Below are 23,294 nucleotides of genomic sequence, written 5' to 3'. Positions count from 1 at the left end.
CTCAGACCTGGGCAAGAGGGGCTTCTGCTCTGGCACCCACAGTTTAGAGGATCCTTCATATTACAAATATACAAAAATGAATTTATTAAGTAAGACAGGGGCATTTGTGTCACTTGGGGTCCAGTGCTCAGTGTGGCACACACATGACCCTAATACTCTGCTCTCATAATTAACATCATTTAAATGTAAGGGGAATGCTTCATATTGCTTGCCCTGTGTACTGGAAACAAAAGGCAAATGCATCAGAATCCCATGAAGGGTTGTCAGTTATGCTGCTGCTGCTATCAGACACTGCTTTAGTGCGCAGGGAGAATTTGAGCAGCAGAAGTGCTTAGTAAGAGAAAAGATAAATCAACTTGTCAAGTCTTTTCTCTCTCAATAGCAATAGATTCTTCCATAACAATGATCCTTTCCCAGTAGTAACAAGCATTGGCTTTCTTGCTTCTCTTTGTGTTCCAATTCATGGTTCCTTGACATGTGGTAAGTGGGCCTCCATTTGTACTCTTGCCCCAGGCCAAGCAAACGTTAGAAGCTGGCCTGTAGCTAACACAGTAAGATGTGAAAAAGGAATGAGGTATAACTATTGGAAAAGAAACAAAAATCATCATTATTTGTAGCTGCTTCGTTCGTTGCTCCTCAGAACACCCAAGGGAATCAACTGAAACACTCAGATTTAACTCAGAAAAGAGAGTTCAGAAAAAGAGTTCGACAAAGTGGCTGAATAGCAATCAATAGTTTTCCTTTAAGTCAGCAACAACCAGTTAGAAGATATAATGGAGAAAAAAATCCATTTGTGAAGATGACAAAAAATAGCATAGAATCCCTAGAAATAACTTTTAAAAATGCATATGCTCTAAACAAAACAAAACAAAAAAAACAAGGATATTTCTATATCTCTCAGCAACTAGGATTTGAATAAATGGAAATCGATGCCAATTTCTGGATAGGAAAGCTAAATTTTGAAAGATGCAGCTTTTTAAAATTTTTATTTAAACTCAATTTGCTAGCAAAGTATAACACCCAGTGCTCATCCCATTGTGTGCTCTCCTTAATCCCTGTCACCCAGTTACCCTATCCCCCTCACCCACCTCCCCATCATGATAGCTTTTAAAAATTAATTATATGTTTAATTCAATTTAGACAAGATTCAAAGTTATTTTACTGTGATAAAGTCATTTTAAGTTCACTTAAAAGAATAAATTGAGGGAATAGCAAAGAATAGCAAAGAAATGTTCAAAAAAGAATAATAATGATGGGATACTCGGCTTATAAGTTATTAAAATGTATACATAATATTTAAAACAGGGCAGCTCGGGTGGCTCAGCGGCGGTTTAGCGCCGCCTTCAGCTCAGGGAGTGATACTAGAGACCCGGGATCGAGTCCCACATCAGGCTCCCTACATGGAGCCTGCTTCTCCCTCTGCCTCTCTCTGTGTCTCTCATGAATAAATAAATAAAATCTTTTAAAAAATAATATTTAGGGATTCCTGGGTGGTGCAGCGGTTTGGCGCCTGCCTTTGGCCCAGGGCGCGATCCTGGAGACCCGGGATCGAGTCCCACATCGGGCTCCCAGTGCAGGGAGCCTGCTTCTCCCTCTGCCTGTGTCTCTGCCTCTCTCTCTCTGTGACTATCATAAATATAATAAATAAATTAATTAATTAATTAAAAAAATAATATTTAAAACATTATATTGCCACAAGAATCAACAGACAAATCAGTGGAATAGAAGCCTTGAGACCGACCTAATGAAAAGATAAGAACCCAATATAGGGGCAGCCTGGGTGGCTCGGCGGTTTATGCCACCTTCAGCCCAGGGCCTGGTTCTGGAGACACGGGATCGAGTCCTGCGTCGGGCTCCCTGCATGGAGCCTGCTTCTCCCTCTGCCTGTGTCTTGGCCTCTCTCTCTCTCTCTCTCTCTCTGTGTGTCTCTCATGAATAAATAAATAAAATATTAAAAAAAAGAACCCAATATATAATAAAAGAAGCATCACAAACCAACAAGGACAGAATTCATCAACAAATTAAATGTAAAAAAAAAAAGAGGGATGCCTGGGTGGCTCAGCAGTTGAGCATCTACCTTTGGCCCAGGGCGTGATCCCGGGATGCGGGATGGAGTCCCACATCAGGCTTCTTGCATGGAGCCTGCTTCTCCCTCAGCCTATGTCTCTCCCTCTCTCTTTCGCTATGTCTCTCATGAATAAAAAAATAAAAATCTTAAAAATATAGAACAGAGCAGCCCGGGTGGCTCAGAGGTTTAGCGCCACCTTCAGTCCAGGTCCTGATCCTGGAGACCCGGGATCGAGTCCCACGTTGGGCTCCTTGCGTGGAGCCTGCTTCTCCCTCTGCCTGTGTCTCTGCCGCTGTCTCTCTGTGTCTCTCACGAATAAATAAACAAAATCTTTTAAAAAATGTAAAACAAAAATGAAAACATAATACAACTTTAAAAAGTGTAAGCAGGGATGTCTGCGTGGCTCAGCGATTAAGCGTCTGACCCACCCAGGCGTCCCAAGTATTGCTAGATTTGACTCCATCATATTTATTGGCAAACACAAACTGGGAAAGATATTTAAAACATAATTGAGGGACGTCTGGGTGGCTCCAGCGGTTGAGCGCCTGCCTTCAGCCCAGGGCGTGATTTTGGAGTCCCTGGGTGGAGTCCCACATCGGACCCCCTGCATGGAGCCTGCTTCTCTCTCTGCCTGTCTCTCTGCCTCTCTCTGTGTCCCTCATGAATAAATAAATGAAATCTTTAAAAAAATAAAAATAAAAAATAAAAAGCGACTGGTTTCCTTCAAAAAAATAAAAATAAAACGTAATTGTTGTCGATATGATATAAAGAGCTCTTATAAATCAATCAAAAAAACACCAATACTTGGGACGCCCGCGTGGCTCAGCGGTTGGGCGCCTGCCTTTGGCTCAGGGTGTGATCCTAGAGATCTGGGATCGAGTCTCAGGCTCCCTGCATGGAACCTGCTTCTCTCTGCCTATGTCTCTGCCTCTCTCTCTCTGTGTCTTTCATGAATAAGTAAATAAAATCTTAAAAAAAAAAAACCCCAACCAATACTAAAAAATGGAAAAGGACATAAACAAAAGTTATATGTATGATCCACAAATATATATAAAAAAGTTCTAGGGCAGCCCCAGTGGCGCAGCGGTTTAGCGCCGCCTGCAGCCCAGGGCTTGATCCTGGAGACCCTGGATCGAGTCCCATGTCAGGCTCTCTGTATGATGCCTGCTTCTCCCTCTGCCTGTGTCTCTGTCTGTCTCTCTCTCTCTGACTCTATGAATAAATAAATAAAATCTTAAAAAAAAGTTCTAATACTAGTAATTCACAAAATAGAAATTTTTATGAATGAAATTGGTGAGGATGAAAAACACTGAAATTCTCAATGCAGATCAGATGTGGAGATGCATACATACTTTTATACTGCTGATGGGAAAGTTAATTTCCTTTTTGGAAATCACATTAGTAATATGTATCAAGAGTCTTTTAAACATTCATGTCTTTAAATGATTTAAAGGAGCGGCAGCACCAGATGGAGGAATAATACAGGTTTAAGTGGAATACCCCAATAGGTAGTGGCTCTGTTCTGGAACTGAGGAGCTGCGTCACTCTTTCTTCCATTTTCTCATTCATAAAATGGAGGGAATTAATAATACTAATCTCACGATACATGCAAGTGACTTAACAAAGTGTCTGATATCCTCTAGGTGATAAGTAAATGTTAGCTATTGTAAAATATATACGTATGAAAATGAATATGTATATATAAAAAGTTCATAATTTTGACCCATCCAACTTCTAGAAATTTATCCTAAGGAAAAATTCAAGATTTTTCACAAAGATTGATATACAAGGATGTGCACTGCACCTTTTTATGCAGAAACAAAAACCATGAAAACAATATCTAGCAATAGAATACTCAAATGAATTATACATCATACATTCAAATGATGCTTAAGTATTATACAATCATTTTGGAAAGATTGTGGGTTTTTTTTAAGATTTTATTTATTTATTCATGAGAGACACAGAGAGAGAGAGAAAGGAAGAGACACAGGCAGAGGGAGAAGCAGGCTCCATGCAGGGAGCCCAACGTGGGACTTGATCCCAGGCCTCCAGGATCATGCCCTGCACCAAAGGCAGTGCTACCGCTGAGCCACTCGGGCTGCCCAAGATTGTGTTTTTGAAGACAGGTTAATGATACAGAAAAAATGCTAACAAGTGAAAAAAAACAGGGTATAAAACTGATTCTATAGTAGGATCAAATTTTGAAAAACTAATTTATATATGTTTTGTACATAGAGAGATATTTAAGAAAAAGGTCAATTAGAATAGTGATCAATCAGAATAAAAATGTTCATCTCGGCACATTGGGAGCAAGAGTTATTTTTTCCTTATATTTATTATTATTATTCAGTATTGTGTACATTTTATAATGAATATTATTATTCCCATTATCATGCAATTTGAAAGCAAAATGGCATATAATTCCTATAGTGCCAGGAGGCCTGGGTGGCTCAGCATTTGAGGATTTTTCTTTGGCTCAGGGCATGATCCCTAGACTGGGGATGGAGTCCCACATTGGGTTTCCTGCATGGAGCCTGCTTCTCCCTCTGCCTATGTCTCTGCCTCTCTCTGTCTGTCTCTCATGAATAAATAAATAAAATCTTAAAAAAAAATTCCTATAGTATCTAACTCACTTGTATGCTCATTGTTGGCACTCAGTAATTTATAGGTTGAATCATAATCACAAAAGACTGAACACTTCAGCAATAAGATGTAATGATTGCTAAGCCTTAAAGTGTTACCACTCCCAGGAATAACAAGTGCATTTAAATTCACCAGTTTTGGGGGCACCTGGGTGGCTCAGTCGATCAAGCATCTGTCTTTGACTCAGGTCATAGTCTCAGGGTTCTGAAATTGAGCCCCACATCATCGGGCTCCCTGCTTAACAGGGAGTCTGCTTGTCCCTCTGCCCTCCCCCACCATGCTCTCTCTCTCTCTTTTTCCCCCAAATAAGTAAATAAATAAATAAGCAAAATATTTTAAAAAATAAATTCATCAGTTTTCTTTGCAAGGAAAATTTATTAGGATCTGGTGCACAAAAGGCATTGTTCTAGGTACCATGGGCAATATGTAGAAGTTGTTCCTACCCTTGAAATGCTTATAATCTAAACCAACTGTGGAATAGATTAGGAAGGCAAAAGAAGCAAAAAGGGAACTCCATCATTATAGTTTTCACACTGTGCTATACAATTTACTTATATCAAATTCTTACAACAAACCGTTGAGGCAGAATTTTCTTTTTTTTTAAATTTATTCATTTATTCATGAGAGACACACAGAGAAAGGCAGAGACATAGGTAGAGGAAGAAGCAGGCTCCTTGCAGGGAGCTTGATGCAGGACTCAATCCCAGGACCCTGGAACTACGACCTGAGCCAAGGGCAGATGCTCGACCACTGAACCACCCAGGCGCTCCTGAGGCAGAATTTTCATAGATGTTTTATAAATGTGGAAATGGAGGCTCAGAGAAGTTAAGTGACAAGTTCACAGAGTGGCAGAGCTGGCATTTAAACCTTGGACCTAGGGCAGCCCGAGTGGCTCAGCGGTTTGGCACTGCCTTCAGTCCATAGTGTGATCCTAGAGACCAGGAGTCCAGTCCCACATCAGGCTTCCTGCATGGAGCCTGTTTCTCCCTCTGCTTGTGTCTCTGCCTCTCATGAATAAATAAATAAAATCTTTAAAAAATATAAAAATAAAAATAAAATAAACCTTGGACCTAGGGATGCCTGGGTGGCTTAGCAGTTGAGCGCCTGCATTAGGCCAGGGTGTGATCATGGAGCCCCAGGATTGAGTCCCACATCGGGCTCCCTGCATGGAGCCTGCTTCTCTCTCTGCCTATGTCTCTGCCTCTCTTTCTGTGTCTCTCATGAATAAATAAAAATCTTTAAAAAAATAAATAAACCTTGGACCTTCTGGACCTGACTCCAGACTATTTTTTTAATTTTTTAAATTTTTATTTTTTAAAAGATTTTATTTATTAATTCATGAGAGACACACACAGAGAGAGGCAGAGACAGCTAGAGGGAGAAGCAGGCTCTTTGTAGGGAGCCTGACGCATGACTCGATCCCTGGACCCAGGATCACAGCCTGAGCCAAAGGCAGAAGCTCAACCACTGAGCCACCCAGGCACAGTCCCTGACTTCAGACTGTTACCTTTCTTTCTTTTTTAAAAAAAAAAAAAGATTTTATTTTATCGAAGGCAGACACTTAACCGCTGAGCCACCTAGGCGTCCCAAGACTATTATCTTTCTTAATGAACAATGCCTCATCAAAAAGGGGTGTGTGTGTGTGTGTGTGTGTGTGTGTGTGTAATTACAGTGCAAAGCACAATCAGATCAGGCCATACTTAGGATGCAAACATCAAGTAAGGAGAGGCAATAGAACAATGGTTAAGAACCAGGCTCTTAACCCAGGTTAAGACTGCCTAAGTTTGAATTCTGTCTCTCTACTACTAGCATATACTCCTGAGCAAGTCACCTAATTTCTCTGTGTCTCAATGATCTATCCGTAATATGGGAGCTTATACCTAGCTCACAGAGTTGCTGTAAAGATTGAATGAATTAATGCAAGTAATGGGTGATGTCTAGCACTTAGTAAACAGATACTGGTTATTATTACAGGATATAAGAGGAGAGAGAAACCATATCCAGCTGGGACTGGATCAGGAAAGGCTTTGTGGAGGAGGTGATATTGAAGAAAATGTTAAATGTTAAGGAAGAGTGATGGAGTAGGGGAAGGGAATGTAGGAGAGGTGGGAAAACTCCGGTTGAATGGGTCCATGAGCAGATAGGAGAGGATGGGTGGCTTGGGAGCTCTTGGAAGATAAACCTCCAAAGAGAAGCAGAGGTCAAAATGTGGAAGGCCTCGAATGCCAGATTTAAAACTCTGGAGTTAACCACTGGTCAATGGGAGCCTTTAAAGGTTTTCCAGGAAGAGAAAGATAAAGCTTCCTTCAGTAGCAATGGAGCCTGACAACTTGGGAGTTTTAGCCTTGAGCCTTACCCACTGCAGAAACAAGCAAACTGAGGACTAATTTTTTGACTGAGGGAAAGGAAAAGGGGAGGGAAGGAGGGAGGTGGTAAAGAGGGAGTGAATAACTATAGAGGACCATAGAGATGAAAAGTGAGCCTGGCGGGAAGGTGGTTGGAAAGGAGGTCTTCCCAGATTCCTCATTCTAGAGGCAGCCCAGGGGCCCAACGCAAGCATAATCTACTTTCCCCCCATTTTAAGACGTGGAGTTTCCACCTCGGTTTAGGTCCTCTTTTAACTTCCAGGCTGTGCTTTCGGCCAGTGAGGAGTAAGCGTAGGGCATTAGGACCCAGAGATTGTTGTAGTGAGAGAGGTTGAATCTCGATCTCTCAATTTTTCTCTCCAGCTCCCTCCTCTCCCTTTGTCATTCTAGCTGCCTGCAGCCTCCGCAGCGTCCCTCTAGCTCTCTCTGTGCAAACTGCTGCGCTTTAGACAGGGTGCGCAAAGCGGAAGGATTAGTTGGGACCTGCCTTGGTGACCCCATGGCATCCCCCAGAACCGTAACCGTCGTGGCCCTCTCAGTGGCCCTGGGACTCTTCTTTGTTTTCATGGGAACTATCAAGTTGACCCCCAGGCTCAGCAAAGATGCCTACACTGAGATGGTAAGTGAAGCGAACGGGTGACGAGGGACGCACCCCCCAAGGGATTGCGAGTACCTTTCCGCTCCTTTCCTTCCGAGTCCCTGGTCTCGTCCCCTTAACCCCTACCCCCACCCCGGACCATACCTTTTCCCCAACAACTTTCCAGCTCTGAAAGAGCAGCTGGACAAGAGCGATTTCATCTGTGGGCTATGCTGGGAGCAACTGTTTTTGAACCTCTGGATGCCAGTTGGGGGAGGGGTTGCCCAGCGAGTACACCCCCATCTCCAAGTAAACCAAAAGGCTGAGACCTGCGTAACACCTGTCATTGGCATGAATCCTTCCCTCCTTCTAGCACACCCGAAGTACGGGCAATCAGTCTGCAAGTCCGATTCCTTCCCTTGGAGCTAAGAGTTTAGCAAGCTGGAGAGTTTGTTTATCTTAGGGAGGAACAAAAGGGAAGGAGGGAAAGAGCTGGAGGAGAATGGGCTACTAAAACAAGCAATTTTTTTTAGGGGCGGGAAAAGGTATTCCTCATCCCTGGCGGAGAGCTAATCCCCTAGCTGCCTGGGCGTGTGTGTCTGTATCCTTGAGACAAAGCAGTATTGGCCCAAATAAAGGTCACCGAGCTCCTGCTTCTTACCCCTTCTCTCAAGGGAGACTTGGCTGTTTTGTTTTGTTTTGTTTGTGGGCTAATCTGCAAAATTTGTAAAGTCTGCCTCTTCTCTCCGGCAAAATAGTCTATAATCCTCACCTAGCTTCCTGTGGATGCTGGGGGCAGGGGAGGGAGGGCAGGTCCTCTGCAGGTTTTCCCCTTTGCAGAGTTGGAATCATCGAAGGTGACTGGCCAAAACATTTCCTCTGCAACCTGGGGGCTGGGCTGCTCTCCCCAGTTGGGTGTGAAGACTTGTTCCTACGCTGTGGAGTGTGAGGAGATGGCAGGGGATGTTTCCAGCACTTTCGGTCTCGGGTCTCTCCCTCGTCACTTTGCCTCTTCATTTCCCCGCCCCAGCTGAAGAGAACCTGCTTCTCACTGCCTTTGCCTGACTGCCAGTAATGGAAGGAAACCCCTTACTGGTCTCTCAAGGTCAAGAAAGAAAGGAGCTTAGGGGAAAAACAGGGAGGGAGAGAGAAAAGAGGCCAGAGGGTTTCCCCCTTAGGGCTGAAGCAAGGAGGACCAGCCCCCCACCTTGACAGAAATAAATAGCTCTCCTGGACCCCACTGCTGAGCATTCCAGGGCCCCTCAACGTGAGCTGCAAATAGATGGAGCCCGGCAAATTGTAGATACTCAGAAAATATTTGCAGGCAGTGCTGGCTTCTGTCTCAGGCTTTGGGCTGGTGCTTTCCATGTCTCCCTCACCATGGGATTACCCTGGGGTGCTGGGAGGGTGCCTGGGACTCAAGGGCCTAAGCCTGGCCCCAGTGGCAAATACTAATGTATTTCTCCTTCCTCCTTCCCCTCCTCCCAGCATGTTTGACCAGATGGAATTGAAATCAGGTCAAAATGAGTATCCAAGGCAGCCTGCCCTGGGGAGGGGAAGGGGGAGGTGGGGTAGCAGAAGCCACCAAAGGCAGAGGGACAGGGTGGAGGTGAAATGCCACTCTATTTCTGTCTTGGTGGTAGTAGTTTGGTGTTAGATTACAAGTAAATGAGTATGCTCTTGCTTTACTTTACATATATCCATGTATTAATATGTTTGTGTATACACCTTAGGTATTTTTGAGCTTTCCCTTTCCTTAGGACATAGTATCCTTCTTCAGTATATTCCCTGTCCCCCAGGCCCTCCTCAGCTGTTTTAGAGGCCTCCCAAGCTGCACCCTAAGTACACTATAAGGTTCTGCAGGCAATCCAACTAAAATGGAGTCACCGGGAAGCTTTCTATCAGCTCGGCAGGAGCTCACGAGGAGGACCAGCCACAAATGGGTTTACAGCAGGTTTCTTCCTAAGGAGTGGAGCTTTATATTGCAGTCTACTGAAAGACAGAAGAAACCAATTTCAAGATTTCATATCATACAAACGAACATACTTAAATAGGTATAAGCTAATACAGCATATAGAACCATTGTGCCTGTGTGTGTGAGTGTGTGTGTATATGCACAATTCTGGGCTTATGTGTTCAGGAGCATCTGGAAAGAATGGAAGAACTACATCTCACTGGGAGATAGACTTGAGGAGGATTTTCAGATTGACTTTTCCAGGGTCCCCTTCTGCATTGAATATTGGGCCCCAGGCTGGGGATGGCTGTCTAGCACAGGGCCCACTGCACCAGTCCTGGGCCGGCCAAGCTTTATTCTTGAGTCCATAAGAAATGGGAAAAATTCAGTTCTAGTACAAAGAGGGTGCTCAATTTATATTTGTTGAATGGATGAGTGAATGAATGAGTCATTGGAGCATTGTCTTGGCTGGTCACCACCCTTCAGAATTCTCTGGTTGGATCTTGATTATATAGTTCAGGAGTCATTTCTTGCTCCTAGAAAGCGGGTATGGCCCCTTAGGATCCCAACTCTACATCAGCTAGGATGATTGTCTGGGATTTTCTGTTTTTGATTTAGGAGTGATTCCTCTGCATTGACAGTCATGCATTGCCTGCAGTGGCTTTTCTTATAAGATCTCAAAGTGTTGTTATTTAAAGATTATTTGTTCTTTAAAACATATCAGTGGGGTAAATTCCTTTTATTACTTATTCTTATTTTCTAATGTATTAAACTAATTCAATATCATAGGGTAAGCTGTTGTGGGAACAGAGGTTAGAAACCAAGTTCGCGACTCAATATTCTCAGTAGAGGAGTCATTAATGATTACAACTGCCTTTTTGGATGTCAGAACTTGCAACTGATTCTTTTTTTTTTTTAAAAAAAGGTTTTATTTATTTATTCATGAGAGACACAGAAAGAAAGAGAGAGAGAGAAAGAGAGAGAGAGAGAGGCAGAAGCCTAGGCAGAGGGAGAAGCAGGCTCCATGCAAGAAGCCCAAGGTGGGACTCGATCCTGGATCCCAGGGATCACTCCCTGAGCCAAAGGCAGACAGACGATCAACCACGGAGCCACCCAGGCATCCCTTGCAACTGAATCTTGAAAATACCTGGCATGTTCTTGCTTCTTTTTCTGTAACAGTTCAACTGCTACCAATCCTTGCTTTTACTTTGAAACCAATTTCAAATTTAAATTTTTGGTTTGTTTCTTTTCTGCCACTCTTTTTTTTCTCCTTCTAAAACCATTAGCATTATTCTTACATATTGTCCTCTCCCTGAAGAATCATTGCTAAAAACCAAACAGACGAATGAGTATTAACTTCTTTCCTGTATACTGCAGAAGCCAGGAAAGGTTAATGGAAACAACACAGGCTTTCGGTCATATAGGTTTGTGCTTGAATCTTAACATTCTTAGTGCCTCAGTTTCCTCATCTGGAAAATATGGATAATACTTCCTTAAGAAGGCTGTTGTAAATATTAATTGAGATTATATATGGAAGCTTCTAGCACAGTGTTTACATATAGTAAGTGTTCAAGAAATGCTCTGGGTGAAGTGATGATGATAATTGATTCTACATTATGCAGTAGCTTCCTGACTACTTTGAATGGTCAGTTTAAGGGATTGAAATCAGGTATTTAGAAGAGCAAGATGCTATTTTCATGTGCCCTGGTGAACAGACTTTTATGCAATTAGTTTATTTACTTTTTTAAAAAATTTATTTATTTATTTATGATAGTCACACACACACACACACACACAGCGAGAGAGAGAGGCAGAGACAGAAGCAGGCTCCATGCACCAGGAACCTGACGTGGGATTCGATCCCGGGTCTCCAGGATCGCACCCTGGGCCAAAGGCAGGCGCTAAACCGCTGCACCACCCAGGGATCCCTATGCAATTAGTTTATATTGAAAACTCTACACTTGCTGCTGGTTAATGCACAATGGATTCCATGCAGAACTTCCAGATGTCTCTCTGAATTGTCCATTTGGTGTGTGTTGCCCCAAACCTCCTCCAGATTTAGCAAGTGTCATTATAGAGTACTCTAAAGCCCACATGAATTCAACATGACTGATCACTCCCTTGACTAAATGCCTTCATTAATTCACTTGAAATTGGGAGACAGCACTTACAAATGCTGCTGAGCAGTTTCCTGTGCAACGATGGGGAACAAACAAATGGTTGACTTGCTCTAAATTTGGTATTCAACTCTTTGTAGCAGTGGTTCCATTCTGTAATCAAAAGGGGCCACACGTAGAATGGTGAGAAAACACCAAAATCCTGTCACAGTGAAGCCAAGGGATTTACGCCCTAAGGAAAACAGGGCAAGTCTCTGCTTCTTTGCATCCCCTCATAAGGAAGGTTTGTTGATTTGGTTGATTTGCTTACCTATAGTTAAATGCCCTCCTGTTTGTATAACCCTGGGGAAACACTCCAGATATGTTTGGGCAGTTTATTTAATGTCCTTAGGTAATCTTTTATACTTCCAATCACTGCCATTAATTGCTTTCCAGCTAGGTAAGAAGATAATAATTCACTGATGCTTAGACTGCTCTCTGAGGTGGTATAGTACATTTATTCCCTCAGAGAGGAAACTGACCCTGAAATGTGAAGTGACTTTGCTTAGTTCATACAGCTAACCATCCCAAGCTAAACCACGTTGGAGCTGATGCCAGAGAATGTGTAGGCTCTCAATGGCCAAGAACTATGCTTGTTTCAGAGCTACCTTTGACTCACGGGTGAAGTCAGACTCTTCTGCCCTAAAATGCAATCTGGGAAGAATCCACTTTGGTTACTAGGACAAGGTTTGCCAGCTTCCTCTTTAGGTAGGTACTATATGACAGTGGAAAGTAGAATTGCTTAAATGAATTTATCATTCACATTTGAATGATATTTGGCAATTAAACACGTGATGGCTTTTTATTGCATTTGTTGCATTTAAGAAATAATCTATAATTCACATATGGCTTTTTCCCTTACAAAGATGCAGGAAAATCATACTTGAGTCAGTAAATTTTGCAGCTGTTATGTATGTAGCCTTTATGGTATAAGATAGCAACGAGGCTGAGATTTTTAACCAAAATATATTTTTGTCAGTGTCCTCTCTGGCTTTCATTGTTTTTTTTCCTCTGTAAATTTTATTGAAGTGTAACACATTCTGAAATGTGCATCTTACAGCTCAAGGAATTTTCAGAATACTCCTGTATAATGTTCAAGAAACAGAACATTACCAGCTCCCTAGAAACCCCTCCATGACCCCTTCCAATTACTACCTCCCCAAGGGTAATTATTTTCCTGACTTCTAACAATATAAGTTAGTTTACTTGTTTTTGAACTTTCTATAAATGGAATTCAACAGTTAGATAAGCCATTTTTTTTCTTTTACCTAACTGGCATGCATAAGTGTACAGAAATGGACCAAACCACTTGGCCTCTGTTCCTATTTTGTCCTGTTAGCTGACTTGGATCAGTTATTAATTGCAATTGAAGGTGAATATAATTAGACCATTTTGAGCTGTTCAAATTTAATGTCATTAATATAAGATCATGAACCCTGGGGTGTTGTGAAGAGTAAATGACAAGAAGAAAAAAGGTGTGACTAAAGAAAGGCTCCATATGCTTTGGACTCATGTCAGAATCCTATCTTCTCATATCGTGTTTGATTCAGCACTATTATCATCAAAATAATCACCATGGCTTGCAAACATATGCACTTCTCATTGTATGGTTCGTTAATAATGAAATGTGTGCGTGTTTGTGTGTGTGGCCCTTGTTTGATGCCATGAAGCTATGATTTTTTTTACTCTATGTCCAAAATACTCATTTAATTTACAAAAGGGAAAATCCAGATAATAGAATATTTAGTAATTTTCTCTAAGCAACGTTAGGGGCAAAGCTAAAATTGAAATTTAGCTTATGTTAAGAATCCCAGGCCAAGGATATTGTTGGATGATTGCTTTTGATTAAAGAGATTTGAAACATTTGACTAAACACTTCTCTTCCTTGCTTCCTTGCCCTATAAGGAAACTATGGTTACAGGGTCTGGGTCATTGCACTGGTAAGGAAAGAGACCTAACAAAGTGAATTGTGAGAGCCTTTTGGGAGAGTGGCTCAGTCAACTCTCTTTATTCTTATTATCAGAACAATTAAAGTCTTTAGAGATCTAGTTACTATAGATTCAAGACATGTGACCCTTCTATTGTGAGAACTGAGGTGGACCAGACCAAACATCGATGGAGTTGGCAATACTAGCATTCTTTTGATGTCTCCATCTTGCTCCACAGGAGAAAGAATAAAGGGCTTCCTATAGTGTCAAGACTCCATCCAAACAAGTTTAGACCCCCCATTTCTAAGAAATTAAACATTCCCTGTTTGGAGTCCTGGAGAATAGATGGTATCTGTATCTACTCAGCTTTGAACTAAAAATTTGATGAAATGGCTTATTGATGTGCAGTTTCCTCTGGAGAAAAGAAGGTAAAAAAGAGGCAACAGCTGCATAAAGGAGCCACAGCTGTAGTTTAAGAAGTTAAACAACTGAAAAAGTAATATGGAGTTACACCAAATGTAGAGAAAAAAAGATCACTGGAGACATAGGAACTTGATTTAAACACCTAGAATTTGGCCCCGGCTACAGATTCTACTATAGTATAGTTTAATAATCTATTCTTGAATGATGGGGTGGTTAGCCTTAGCCAAAAAAAGGAGTGTTTCCAGAAGCCACTCAGCCAGCATCTGGAAATGGCTCTGAACTAAGAAACTCTTGCGTCCTGCATTCATCATGTCAGAAGCTTACATTTAGAATTTAGGAACTGCCTCTTGGGAAGCTTTGTGTTGTTAATTAGAAATGGTCCTCACTTAAAAGTGTTAAGGAAGCCTCTTGTGTCTAGATTTCCCTAATGTTGCCCTGCTACTGTCACTAGAGTGCAGAGGGGGAGAGAGTGGGCAGGTGGCATCTAGTTTACTAGTGAGAGGAAATGGGCACGCTTCTCCCTGTCACCAGGTGCCCCAACCCTCATTTCTGCTCTGCTCCATTTAGGTCTGGCTCAGTTCAGCCCAGAGTTTTACTCTGCCAGGGTTTTACTGGTCAACCTCTCTCCTAATTTCTCTGAAAGTCCCTCATTTAACCTAAAATGGGAAGAGGGAGGAAGAATGACAAACACTATTTCTTTACATGCTCAGGAACAGGATAGTGACTAAGTTGAGGTGAAATTTTAAAGACAGGATCTGGCAGGGCCAGGATTGGGAAGAGATAAATGAGGCAGGGTTGTATAAGCACAGAGCTGGATCCTGCCTTTATTTAAAGCTTTGATATTTTGCTCATTATTGATGTTATTTACCTTAATCAAGAAGTGTTTTGGTGCCCTCTTAAATTTTGCATTCAAGGCAAATAGCCTTGCTCATTTCACTTTAGTCTTAACCCTGCTCAGGAAAATGAGGCTCAGAAAGGTCAAATAATTAGCCTATGGACACTCAACTAGAAGGTGACAAAGATGGGATTTAAAGCCAAGTCTTTTTGAATCAAAAACCATGGTTGGTTTTTTTTTTTCCACTAAACCATTGGTCTTTTAACACTCCTCATAGAGGATTATCTTGTGCCACTCATGATAATTAATCCATGAAATAAGGTGCATTCACTTATCCAGAAGTGAGAGAAATGACTTAACATTTGTTCCAAACCTAGAGTGTGTGAACACTATTCTAAGTGCCAGATGTTTCTGAGAGGTCAAGTTGGCTTTCTGCCTGATTCTTATATTTGCCTTGCATCTGGAACTTTTTGTTTTTAAGAAATTATTTATTCACGAGAGACACACAGAGAGAGGCAGAGACATAGGCAGAGGGAGAAGCAGGGTCCCTGTGGGAAGCCTGACATGGGACTTGATCCCAGGACCCCAGGTCACTCCTTGATCCAAAGGCAGATAAATGCTCAACCACTGAGCCATCCAGGTGTCCCAGCATCTGGAACTTTTGACTAGTCTCTTCTTGAAAACCTTGGCCCCCATGACCTTGTCTCTTTTGCTTTTCCCCCTACTTTTCTTTTTCTTTTTTTAAAAGATTTCATTTATTCATTCATGAGAGATATATAGAGAGAGGCAGGGACAGGCAAAGGGAGAAGCAGGCTCCCCGTGGGGAACCCAGTGTGGAACTCGATTCCGGGACTGCAGGCGGGATCACGCTCTGAGCCGAAGGCAGATGCTCAACCACTGAACCACCCAGGAGTCCCTCTCCCTACTTTTCTGACCACACTCTCTTCTGCCTATGTTGTGGACTATCTTCCTCTTTCCATTTCTTAAATGTCTGTCACACAATTTATCCCACTGTATACATTCTACCTGGGATCCTGATGACTATCCATCCTGTATCTTTACTCCAGACCTCTCTTACTGAGCTGCCTACTGGACATCTCCACTTAGATGTCTTAGAGATAATTCAACTAAAAAAACCCAAACTGAGTCCCTTATTTCTTCATACCTCTTGTTCCAACTCCAACCTCTTCTTCCAGATGCATGCCCAAACTTGGAGAATGCTAGCACTCTTCTACCCAGGTACCCAAGCCAGAGACCAGAGAATCTTTCTTGATGTAATCCCTTTCCCTCAGGGTCCACCTTCAATATAACACTAAATTCTGTTGCTTTTGCATTAAAAGTATTCTTGACTCTGTCCCCTTTCCTCTATTCCTACGTCATTACTGTAGGTCTCTTGCTTGGTCTCCTTACTTCTAGGCATACCTCTCCCAATCCATCCTCCACACTATTTTCAGAGGGACCTTCCTCAAAAGCAAATTTTGTTGCTCCCCCTGGCTTATAGGATAAAAATCCACCTCCACAATGCAACATATATAGTTCTCCATGATCTCATGGTGACACATATATAGACATATATAAAAGGACATATATAATTCTCATGATCCATGATTCATATCTACCTCCCCTGTCTCATGTCTCACTCTCACCCCTCCTTCTCCCAACTTATGCTGAACTGGGGCAGTGTTTGAAACACACAAGTCTTTTTTGTGCTTCAGGGCCTTTGCTCATCTGGTTTCTTTTGCAGTGCCCTTCCCTTAGTTATCTTGCAAACACCTGCTCTTCCTTTAATATTCCACTCTAGCTTTTCTCAGTTTCCATCTACGGAGACTTGATCACTCTGGTGTGCCTCCACATAATTTTATACAGCATCCATAACTTTTCTTCATATAAACTCAAGCTTCAGGGAGGCAAGGCCTTTGAATGATTGGTATCTGTATCTAAAGTACCTAGTACAGTGCCTAGCACCAGGAAGAACTTAATAAATATCGAACGAATTAATGGATACTTACTGAAAACAAAGCAGTGGGCCAAACTAATAAGACACTTGATAAAATCCCATCGATTTACTACAAAATGAGGCTCAGGTCAATCTGAATACAGTGAAAAATATGATTATCTATTACTCTAAGGTCAATATAATCTTATTACTTTGTGATATATCCAGTGATTTCCTCCTCTGTTCTATGATGTGTCCCTTTGGGCTATAATTAGATCTCGTACAGACTTCTATTATGTGTCACTAACCATGTTGCTTTATAATGGTGTTTTATGTATCTGTTTCCCCCACTAGACCAAAAGCTTCTTGACCCTGTCTTACTTACCTTTTTATCTCCATCACATAATCCATAGTAGGTGTTCAATATATATTTGTTAAATTAAAATTAATGAACTTACACCAGGCTAATCAGAGTAGTGTCTTGTAAAGGCCTGGGGATTTATCTCACTGACCATAAGAATGATTTTTATCTTACTATATTTTAAAGATATATAAGGGGCTAATGTTTGTACACATCTTTGTTTTTCTATTTATTTAGCACTCATTGTTGAATTTTTGCAGATTCCACAAATGTAAACTTCTGCTCAGCTTTTTTCTGAATCATCACAGATTCCAGATTAGGGAAGTCCAAATTAGTGAGGCTTGGGCATCCCTGGTGGCTCAGCGGTTTAGTGCTGCCTTTGGCCCAAGGCCTGATCCTGGAGACCCGGGATCGAGTCCCTCGTCGGGCTCCCTGCGTGGAGCCTGCTTCTCCCTCTGCCTGTGTCTCTGACTCTCTCTTTCTCTCAGGAATAAATAAATAAAATATTTAAAAAATTAGTGAGGCTTTACCATACTGTGCCTTACCCTGTTTCAGTTTTTTCCTCCTAAAGTCATGTTTACCCTGGCTTTGATCAACTGTGATAAGGAGATAGGATCACATGGTCTTTTCTTTTGTTTTTTAAAGATTTCTTTTTATTTATTGTTTGAGAGAGAGAGAGAGAGAGAGAGTAAGAGAGAGTGTACAAGCAGGGGGAGCAGCAGCAGAAGAAGAAGCAGACTTCCTACTGAGTAGGGAGCCTGATGTGGGGTCTCTATCCCAGGACCCTGAAATTATGACCTGAGCTGAAGGCAGAGGCAGAGCCACCCAGGCACCCCGCCTCGTTTCATTTTTTTTAAGATTTTATTTATTTATTCATAGACACAGAGGGAGAGAGGCAGAGACACAGGGAGAGGGAGAAGCAGGCTCCAGGCAGGGAGCCCGATGTGGGACTCGATCCCCGGTCTCCAGGATCACACCCCAGGCTGCAGGCAGCACCAAACCGCTGCGCCACCAGGGCTGCCCTCGTTTCATTTTTGTTGGTATTCATATGTATCTGGGTTTGGACAAGGCAGGCACTAGAAAATATGGTTGTGGCTAATTCATACCAGATTTTATGGGCCCAGTAAATTTTCTTTTAGATGCTTTTAGCGTTGTTTATAATTTATAATCAGAAAATAATTTTTAGCTATCAAGCCAAATTCTCTTTGGTGCTGGTTACTAAGATTTATTTATTCATTTAAAAATATTTTATCTATTTATTTTAGAGAGAGAGAGCACAAGTAGGGGAAGGAGCAGAGGGAGAGGGACAAGCAGACTCCATGCTTAGTGCAGAGCCCAAACCCAGGGCCCTGAGATCACAACCTGAGCCAAAAATCAAGAGTCGGATGCTCAACCTTCTCAACCGAGCCACCCAGACACTCCGTTGTTACTAAGGTTTTTTTTTTTTTTTAAGATCTTATTTATTTATTTATTCATGAGAAACACACACAGAGAGAGGCAGAGACACAGGCAGAGGGAGAAGCAGGCTCCATGCAGGGAGCCGACGTGAGACTCGATCTCCAGTCTCCAGGATCACGCCCCCGGCCGATGGCAGCGCTAAACCGCTAAGCCACCCAGGCTGCCGTGTTACTAAGGGTTTTATTTTGTTTTTGTTTTTATTTATTTATTTTGTTTGTTACTAAAGTTTTAAATCACAGGGATCTCAGAAGATTGCTTGCTTTTTTCTCATCTTAATTACAAAGCTTTTATTTAGGGGCCACAGTAAAAAAAAAAAAGGGATCTGGTGGGGACATATAAAGGGAATGGCGGGGAAGGACTTTGTGTGTTCTTCATTGTAATGTTAAAATCATGGTTAATGTGACATTCTTTGTGGTATTTCACTCTAGAAACGTGCTTACAAGAGCTATGTCCGAGCCCTCCCTCTGCTGAAGAAAATGGGGATCAATTCCATTCTCCTCCGCAAAAGCATTGGTGCTCTTGAGGTGGCCTGTGGCATTGTCATGACCCTTGTGCCTGGCCGGCCCAAAGATGTGGCCAACTTCTTCCTACTCTTGCTGGTGTTGGCTGTGCTCTTCTTCCATCAGCTAGTCGGTGATCCTCTCAAACGCTATGCCCATGCTCTGGTATTTGGAATCCTGCTCACCTGTCGCCTGCTGATTGCCCGCAAGCCTGAAGACCGGTCTTCAGAGAAGAAGCCCTTGCCACTGTCAGGGCAAGTGGGGAATGCCGAGGAGCAGCCCTCTTTATATGAGAAGGTCCCTCAGGGCAAAATGAAGTTGTCATAGGAAAGCAGAAGTGCAAAAAGTGGACCTCCCAGGCAGTTGCCTCCATGACACCCAGGAAGATGTCAGTGTTTTTCATGAATTCAATTCATTTCATTTATTTATTTATCTTGAGGGAAAGGGAAAATATAATCTGCAAGTTAATGGCCCTATTGGCTTGTGTACACCTGTACCCTAAAATGACCTTCCCACATAGACATATGTGCACCACCTTTAATCACTCTGGGGCAACTCTCACATCTTGCTGCATGTACATGTATATGGCTAACTGTTGAAGTGTATTTGTGAGATGGACTCCAGCAAGCATGTGACTGTAAGATTATGTGTGGGAAACTGTATTTACTGTGAGTGTGTTTGTGTGTGTATGTGTGTGTGCACGCATGCAGGTGCGAGAAGGCTCTGATCTTGAACTAATCCTGTACAGGTATCCTTCCCTTTATAGACTGCTTCTAGTGAAGGCAGAATAAAATAATCCTCCTGTAAAGAGAATCCTACTTCTGGTATAAATCAAGTGATGTATTCCTGTGGGATGAAGGAAATTCCCTCAATAGATCAAGCTGAAAACTTAAATTTACCACCTTAGGAGAAAGTTCCTTCAATTTGAGACACTGAGTTATACTGATTAGCCTCCGCTGTAACAGTTGTTGAAATTGTAAATACTCCATATTGAATTTAATCAAAATAAGGAATATATGCAGTCAATACATAATATAATTATTCAACTGATACAATTGAAAGTTTCACCTTGCCTTTGCCCCAACCCAACCTACTAAGCTCCTTTGCTCACAGTTTGAAATTGAAGCAGACTTGTTACCAGACATTTCTTTTGGATTTTCTTAAGCCAAGAGCTGCCTCACTTCCTACTATTCTCAGCAGCTAACCAGGATTTGTCAGCTGCTCCGCTGTTGCAGTTGAGGGAGCAGGGATAAGTCCTGTTAGAAGTCTGTGAATCTCAAACTCTAGCTGTTCTCTTAAATCATCTGAAACATGACAGAGGAACTGTATCCAGTGTTTGTTTCCCTGAGAAACAGAATCATTACTCCTATTGAATCTTCACTGAACTTTGCTAGTGTAAGCAGAGATCCAAGTCACTCCTGTGGTTGTCTCCTCTACACCTCCTTATCATTATGGTGGCTGGAGTCGAGCTTGGGGGAAGGACATTTGATATGGGTTGGTTGGACTGAGCAGTATGAAACTTTGCTTTATTCATTCCATACTGCTGTTTCTCCTTGTTAGATGTACTTTGATGGTTTTAATATAATTGTACCAGGGATGGGGAGAGGGGTGGGGGCTTTGTGTGTGTGGGGGAGTACAAATCATTGTATTTTCTTCAGTAACATTGTTCTTGTTAATTGATACCTCTGTCTTATTTCTCTCATTCTTTCAAAATAAAAATTTTTGAAATTTGGAGGAAATTGTCTAGACAAATAATGAAAATCTGGGAATAAAGGGTCCTATGAAGCAATTCAGGCTCTTTTAATTTGGATCCTGGATGAGGGAGAAGAAAGAGGAGCAGTATAATCAGTATACAATGAGGTTACCAACTTTCCAATCTCATTTAAGTTCCCCCACACTTCAGTAATGTCAGTACATAAGACAGAAAGCCATAGAATTAGGATCGATACAGTTTTCAGGTTTTAGGAGTTCTGCTTCACTAAGTGATGCCAAGGGAAGGTGGAAGAGTGATTTCAGAGAAAATTGCAGGTATATGAAACAAAGGCGAACCAGTGTTCTTTCACTATGTGTATCCACAAAGTGGCACAAGTTTCAGTGCCACAGTTATTTTACCACTCAGATCCCTAGTTTCATCTACAAAAGAGAAGGGGACTGAAGGCTGAAAATCTCTTCCAATTGACATTTGAGTCTATGAAATTATTAAAAGTATGGAAAATACCTCGAGAAATTTTAAGTTTTACTAGATAAGAGCAGCTTATTTACCAGATAAAATATCAAACATTCCGTTTTTATGCACGCTTAAACAAGACTTCATCAAAGTACTCTGAAAATCATATAAGATGTAGTAAATAATAATTTCTGGCGTAGTGTTTCCCAAATACATCAACTTAATCTTTGATTCTTCATTTCTCCCTAAGATTGCACCGTTTCCTTCCAGAGTTTTGCCCAGTTTATGGGTATGTTTTGGCCTCAAAAAATCAGTGAGAGCCATTCAATTTACCTTTCCACTTTAATTCCAAGTCTAGTAAGAGATTAAACTAGGACTAGGCTCAGGTCTCATACTAACCCCTTGTTGCTGTTTTAGCCAGTTTCTTTAAGACTCACGGATTCCTTAAAGTTAGAAATCTTTACGTGTTGCCTGGCGGGTTACGTGCAAGGTGCCACATTTAGCTTAGGACACAACTTTCTAGCAAACTCTGGAAGATATGAATACTCACGCTCGGGAAAAGAGGGCAGATCCAGCCAACCTTTCCTCCCACCCCAGAGCTTCACCTGGAAAAAGCGACAGCTTCAGAAGTCATAGACTCAATAACCTAAGTCTCTCGTCCAGCAAGGTTATCAGCCCTTATTGCGAAGTTTGCAGTTTCATATTTTCCTATGGATTCAAAGTCCTGACACTTGCAGTCAGTTTGGGCAGAATTATCACTATAAATGCTCTTGTTAAATTCAGGAATCAAGACACTAGTTCGGTTTTTCGCAAAATGTCGAATGCAAACAGAATTAGGGCAGTGGGAACCCCAGCCAATCAGCTAGCTCCAGCAGCAACGGCCCACAGGCCGCGGGTCCCCTGCGGGAGGCGGGCGGGGCAAGCGGTTCTCCGCGATTGGGTCTGCGTCAGCGTCGATGCGCGCGCGCCTCCTCGCGCTGTTGAGTTGTAACCCAACCAATCAAGTTTCGGCAGGGCGAGCTGTTCTGCCTAGTGCAACCTGGGTGTCTGCAGAAACGCATGCGCGGGGCGGGCCCATTCATTTGAATCCCGGCGGTGTTTGGATTCCGGAATCGGAGGCTTTGGGACGGTGGAGTGTGTTCTGTGAGGTACTCTTAAAGACCGCGCGAAATGGGGGCTCTCAGCGAAATGGGGGCTCTTGATTTCTGAGCAGGACTCTCCTGCAAGATGTGGCCGAGGTCGAATTTTTCCTCCGCTTAGGAATCTGCCCAGGGGGTCCTTCGTCGTGCCCGAGTTCGCTCTCAGCTGGGGCGGAACGAGAAGGTCTGGGTTCTTGGGAAGCGATGGGACGGTTCAACCGGATGGGGTTAGAAGCTGCTCTCCCGCCCTTTTTTTTTTTTTTTTTTTGGACCCCAGGAAACTACGCGGAACCATTGGGTTAGATATACCTATTGCTCTCCTGCTTTGGCCTCGTATGTTCCAGGGAGATGGGATTGAGTAACTCATTCCAACCATTTCCTTAGTTTTTCCCATTTGAAGCCACAACTTAAAAAGTCTTTCTGGGTTCCTCTCTTTCCTTTTCCCTACACCCAGTTCTTTTATCACGGCCTTGCCCAGTCTACCACCAAAACGCATCAGTCGTTTTCTGCCTCTTCCACCGTCACCCTAGGCCTAGTTCAGGCTACAGTCCTATTTCTTCTGGACTTGTGCAAGACTTTTTTTTTAATTCATCTGTTTTCATTCCTTGGCCTCTAACACTCTATTCTCTCTTTTTAAAAAGATTTTATTTATTCATGAGAGACGCAGAGGGAGAAGCAGGCTCCATGCAGGGAGCCCGAGGTGGGACTCAATCCTGGGTCTCCAGGATCACAACCTGGGCTGAAGGCAGCGCTAAACCGCTGAGCCACCCGGGCTGCCCA

At 42.4% G+C, this 23,294-nt stretch overlaps 2 protein-coding genes across 4 annotated transcripts in view; both read left to right on the top strand.

The window, feature by feature from the left end:
• The first annotated feature begins 7,427 nt into the window (after positions 1–7,427).
• On the top strand, positions 7,428–20,947 carry TMEM35A (transmembrane protein 35A). The gene is made up of 2 exons (XM_072815374.1): positions 7,428–7,699; positions 19,137–20,947. The coding sequence occupies exons 1-2, from the start codon at positions 7,580–7,582 to the stop codon at positions 19,533–19,535; spliced, it is 519 nt and encodes a 172-aa protein (XP_072671475.1). The 5' UTR covers positions 7,428–7,579; the 3' UTR covers positions 19,536–20,947.
• A 1,433-nt stretch (positions 20,948–22,380) lies between these two features.
• Positions 22,381–23,294, top strand: part of CENPI (centromere protein I) — an 80,481-nt gene continuing 79,567 nt past the window's right edge. Inside the window, exon 1 of one of the 3 annotated variants that reach the window (XM_072815229.1) lies at positions 22,381–22,523. The gene's annotated coding sequence lies outside the window, so the exon portion shown is untranslated. The other 2 variants (XM_072815230.1, XM_072815232.1) reach the window with 2 other exon arrangements.

The sequence above is a fragment of the Canis lupus genome, chromosome X (genome assembly GCF_048164855.1).
Source record: "Canis lupus baileyi chromosome X, mCanLup2.hap1, whole genome shotgun sequence".
Classification (NCBI taxonomy): domain Eukaryota; kingdom Metazoa; phylum Chordata; class Mammalia; order Carnivora; family Canidae; genus Canis; species Canis lupus.
Note: the sequence above shows the minus strand (reverse complement) of the source record. Positions and strands in the feature narration are given on the sequence as shown.

Bases quoted from the DNA above. Each gene is read 5' to 3' on its own strand.
- TMEM35A (XM_072815374.1), top strand. From the start codon at position 7,580: ATGGCATCCCCCAGAACCGTAACCGTCGTGGCCCTCTCAGTGGCCCTG. The intron at 7,700-19,136 runs GTAAGTGAAGCG...ATTTCACTCTAG, and splicing joins AAGATGCCTACACTGAGATG to AAACGTGCTTACAAGAGCTA.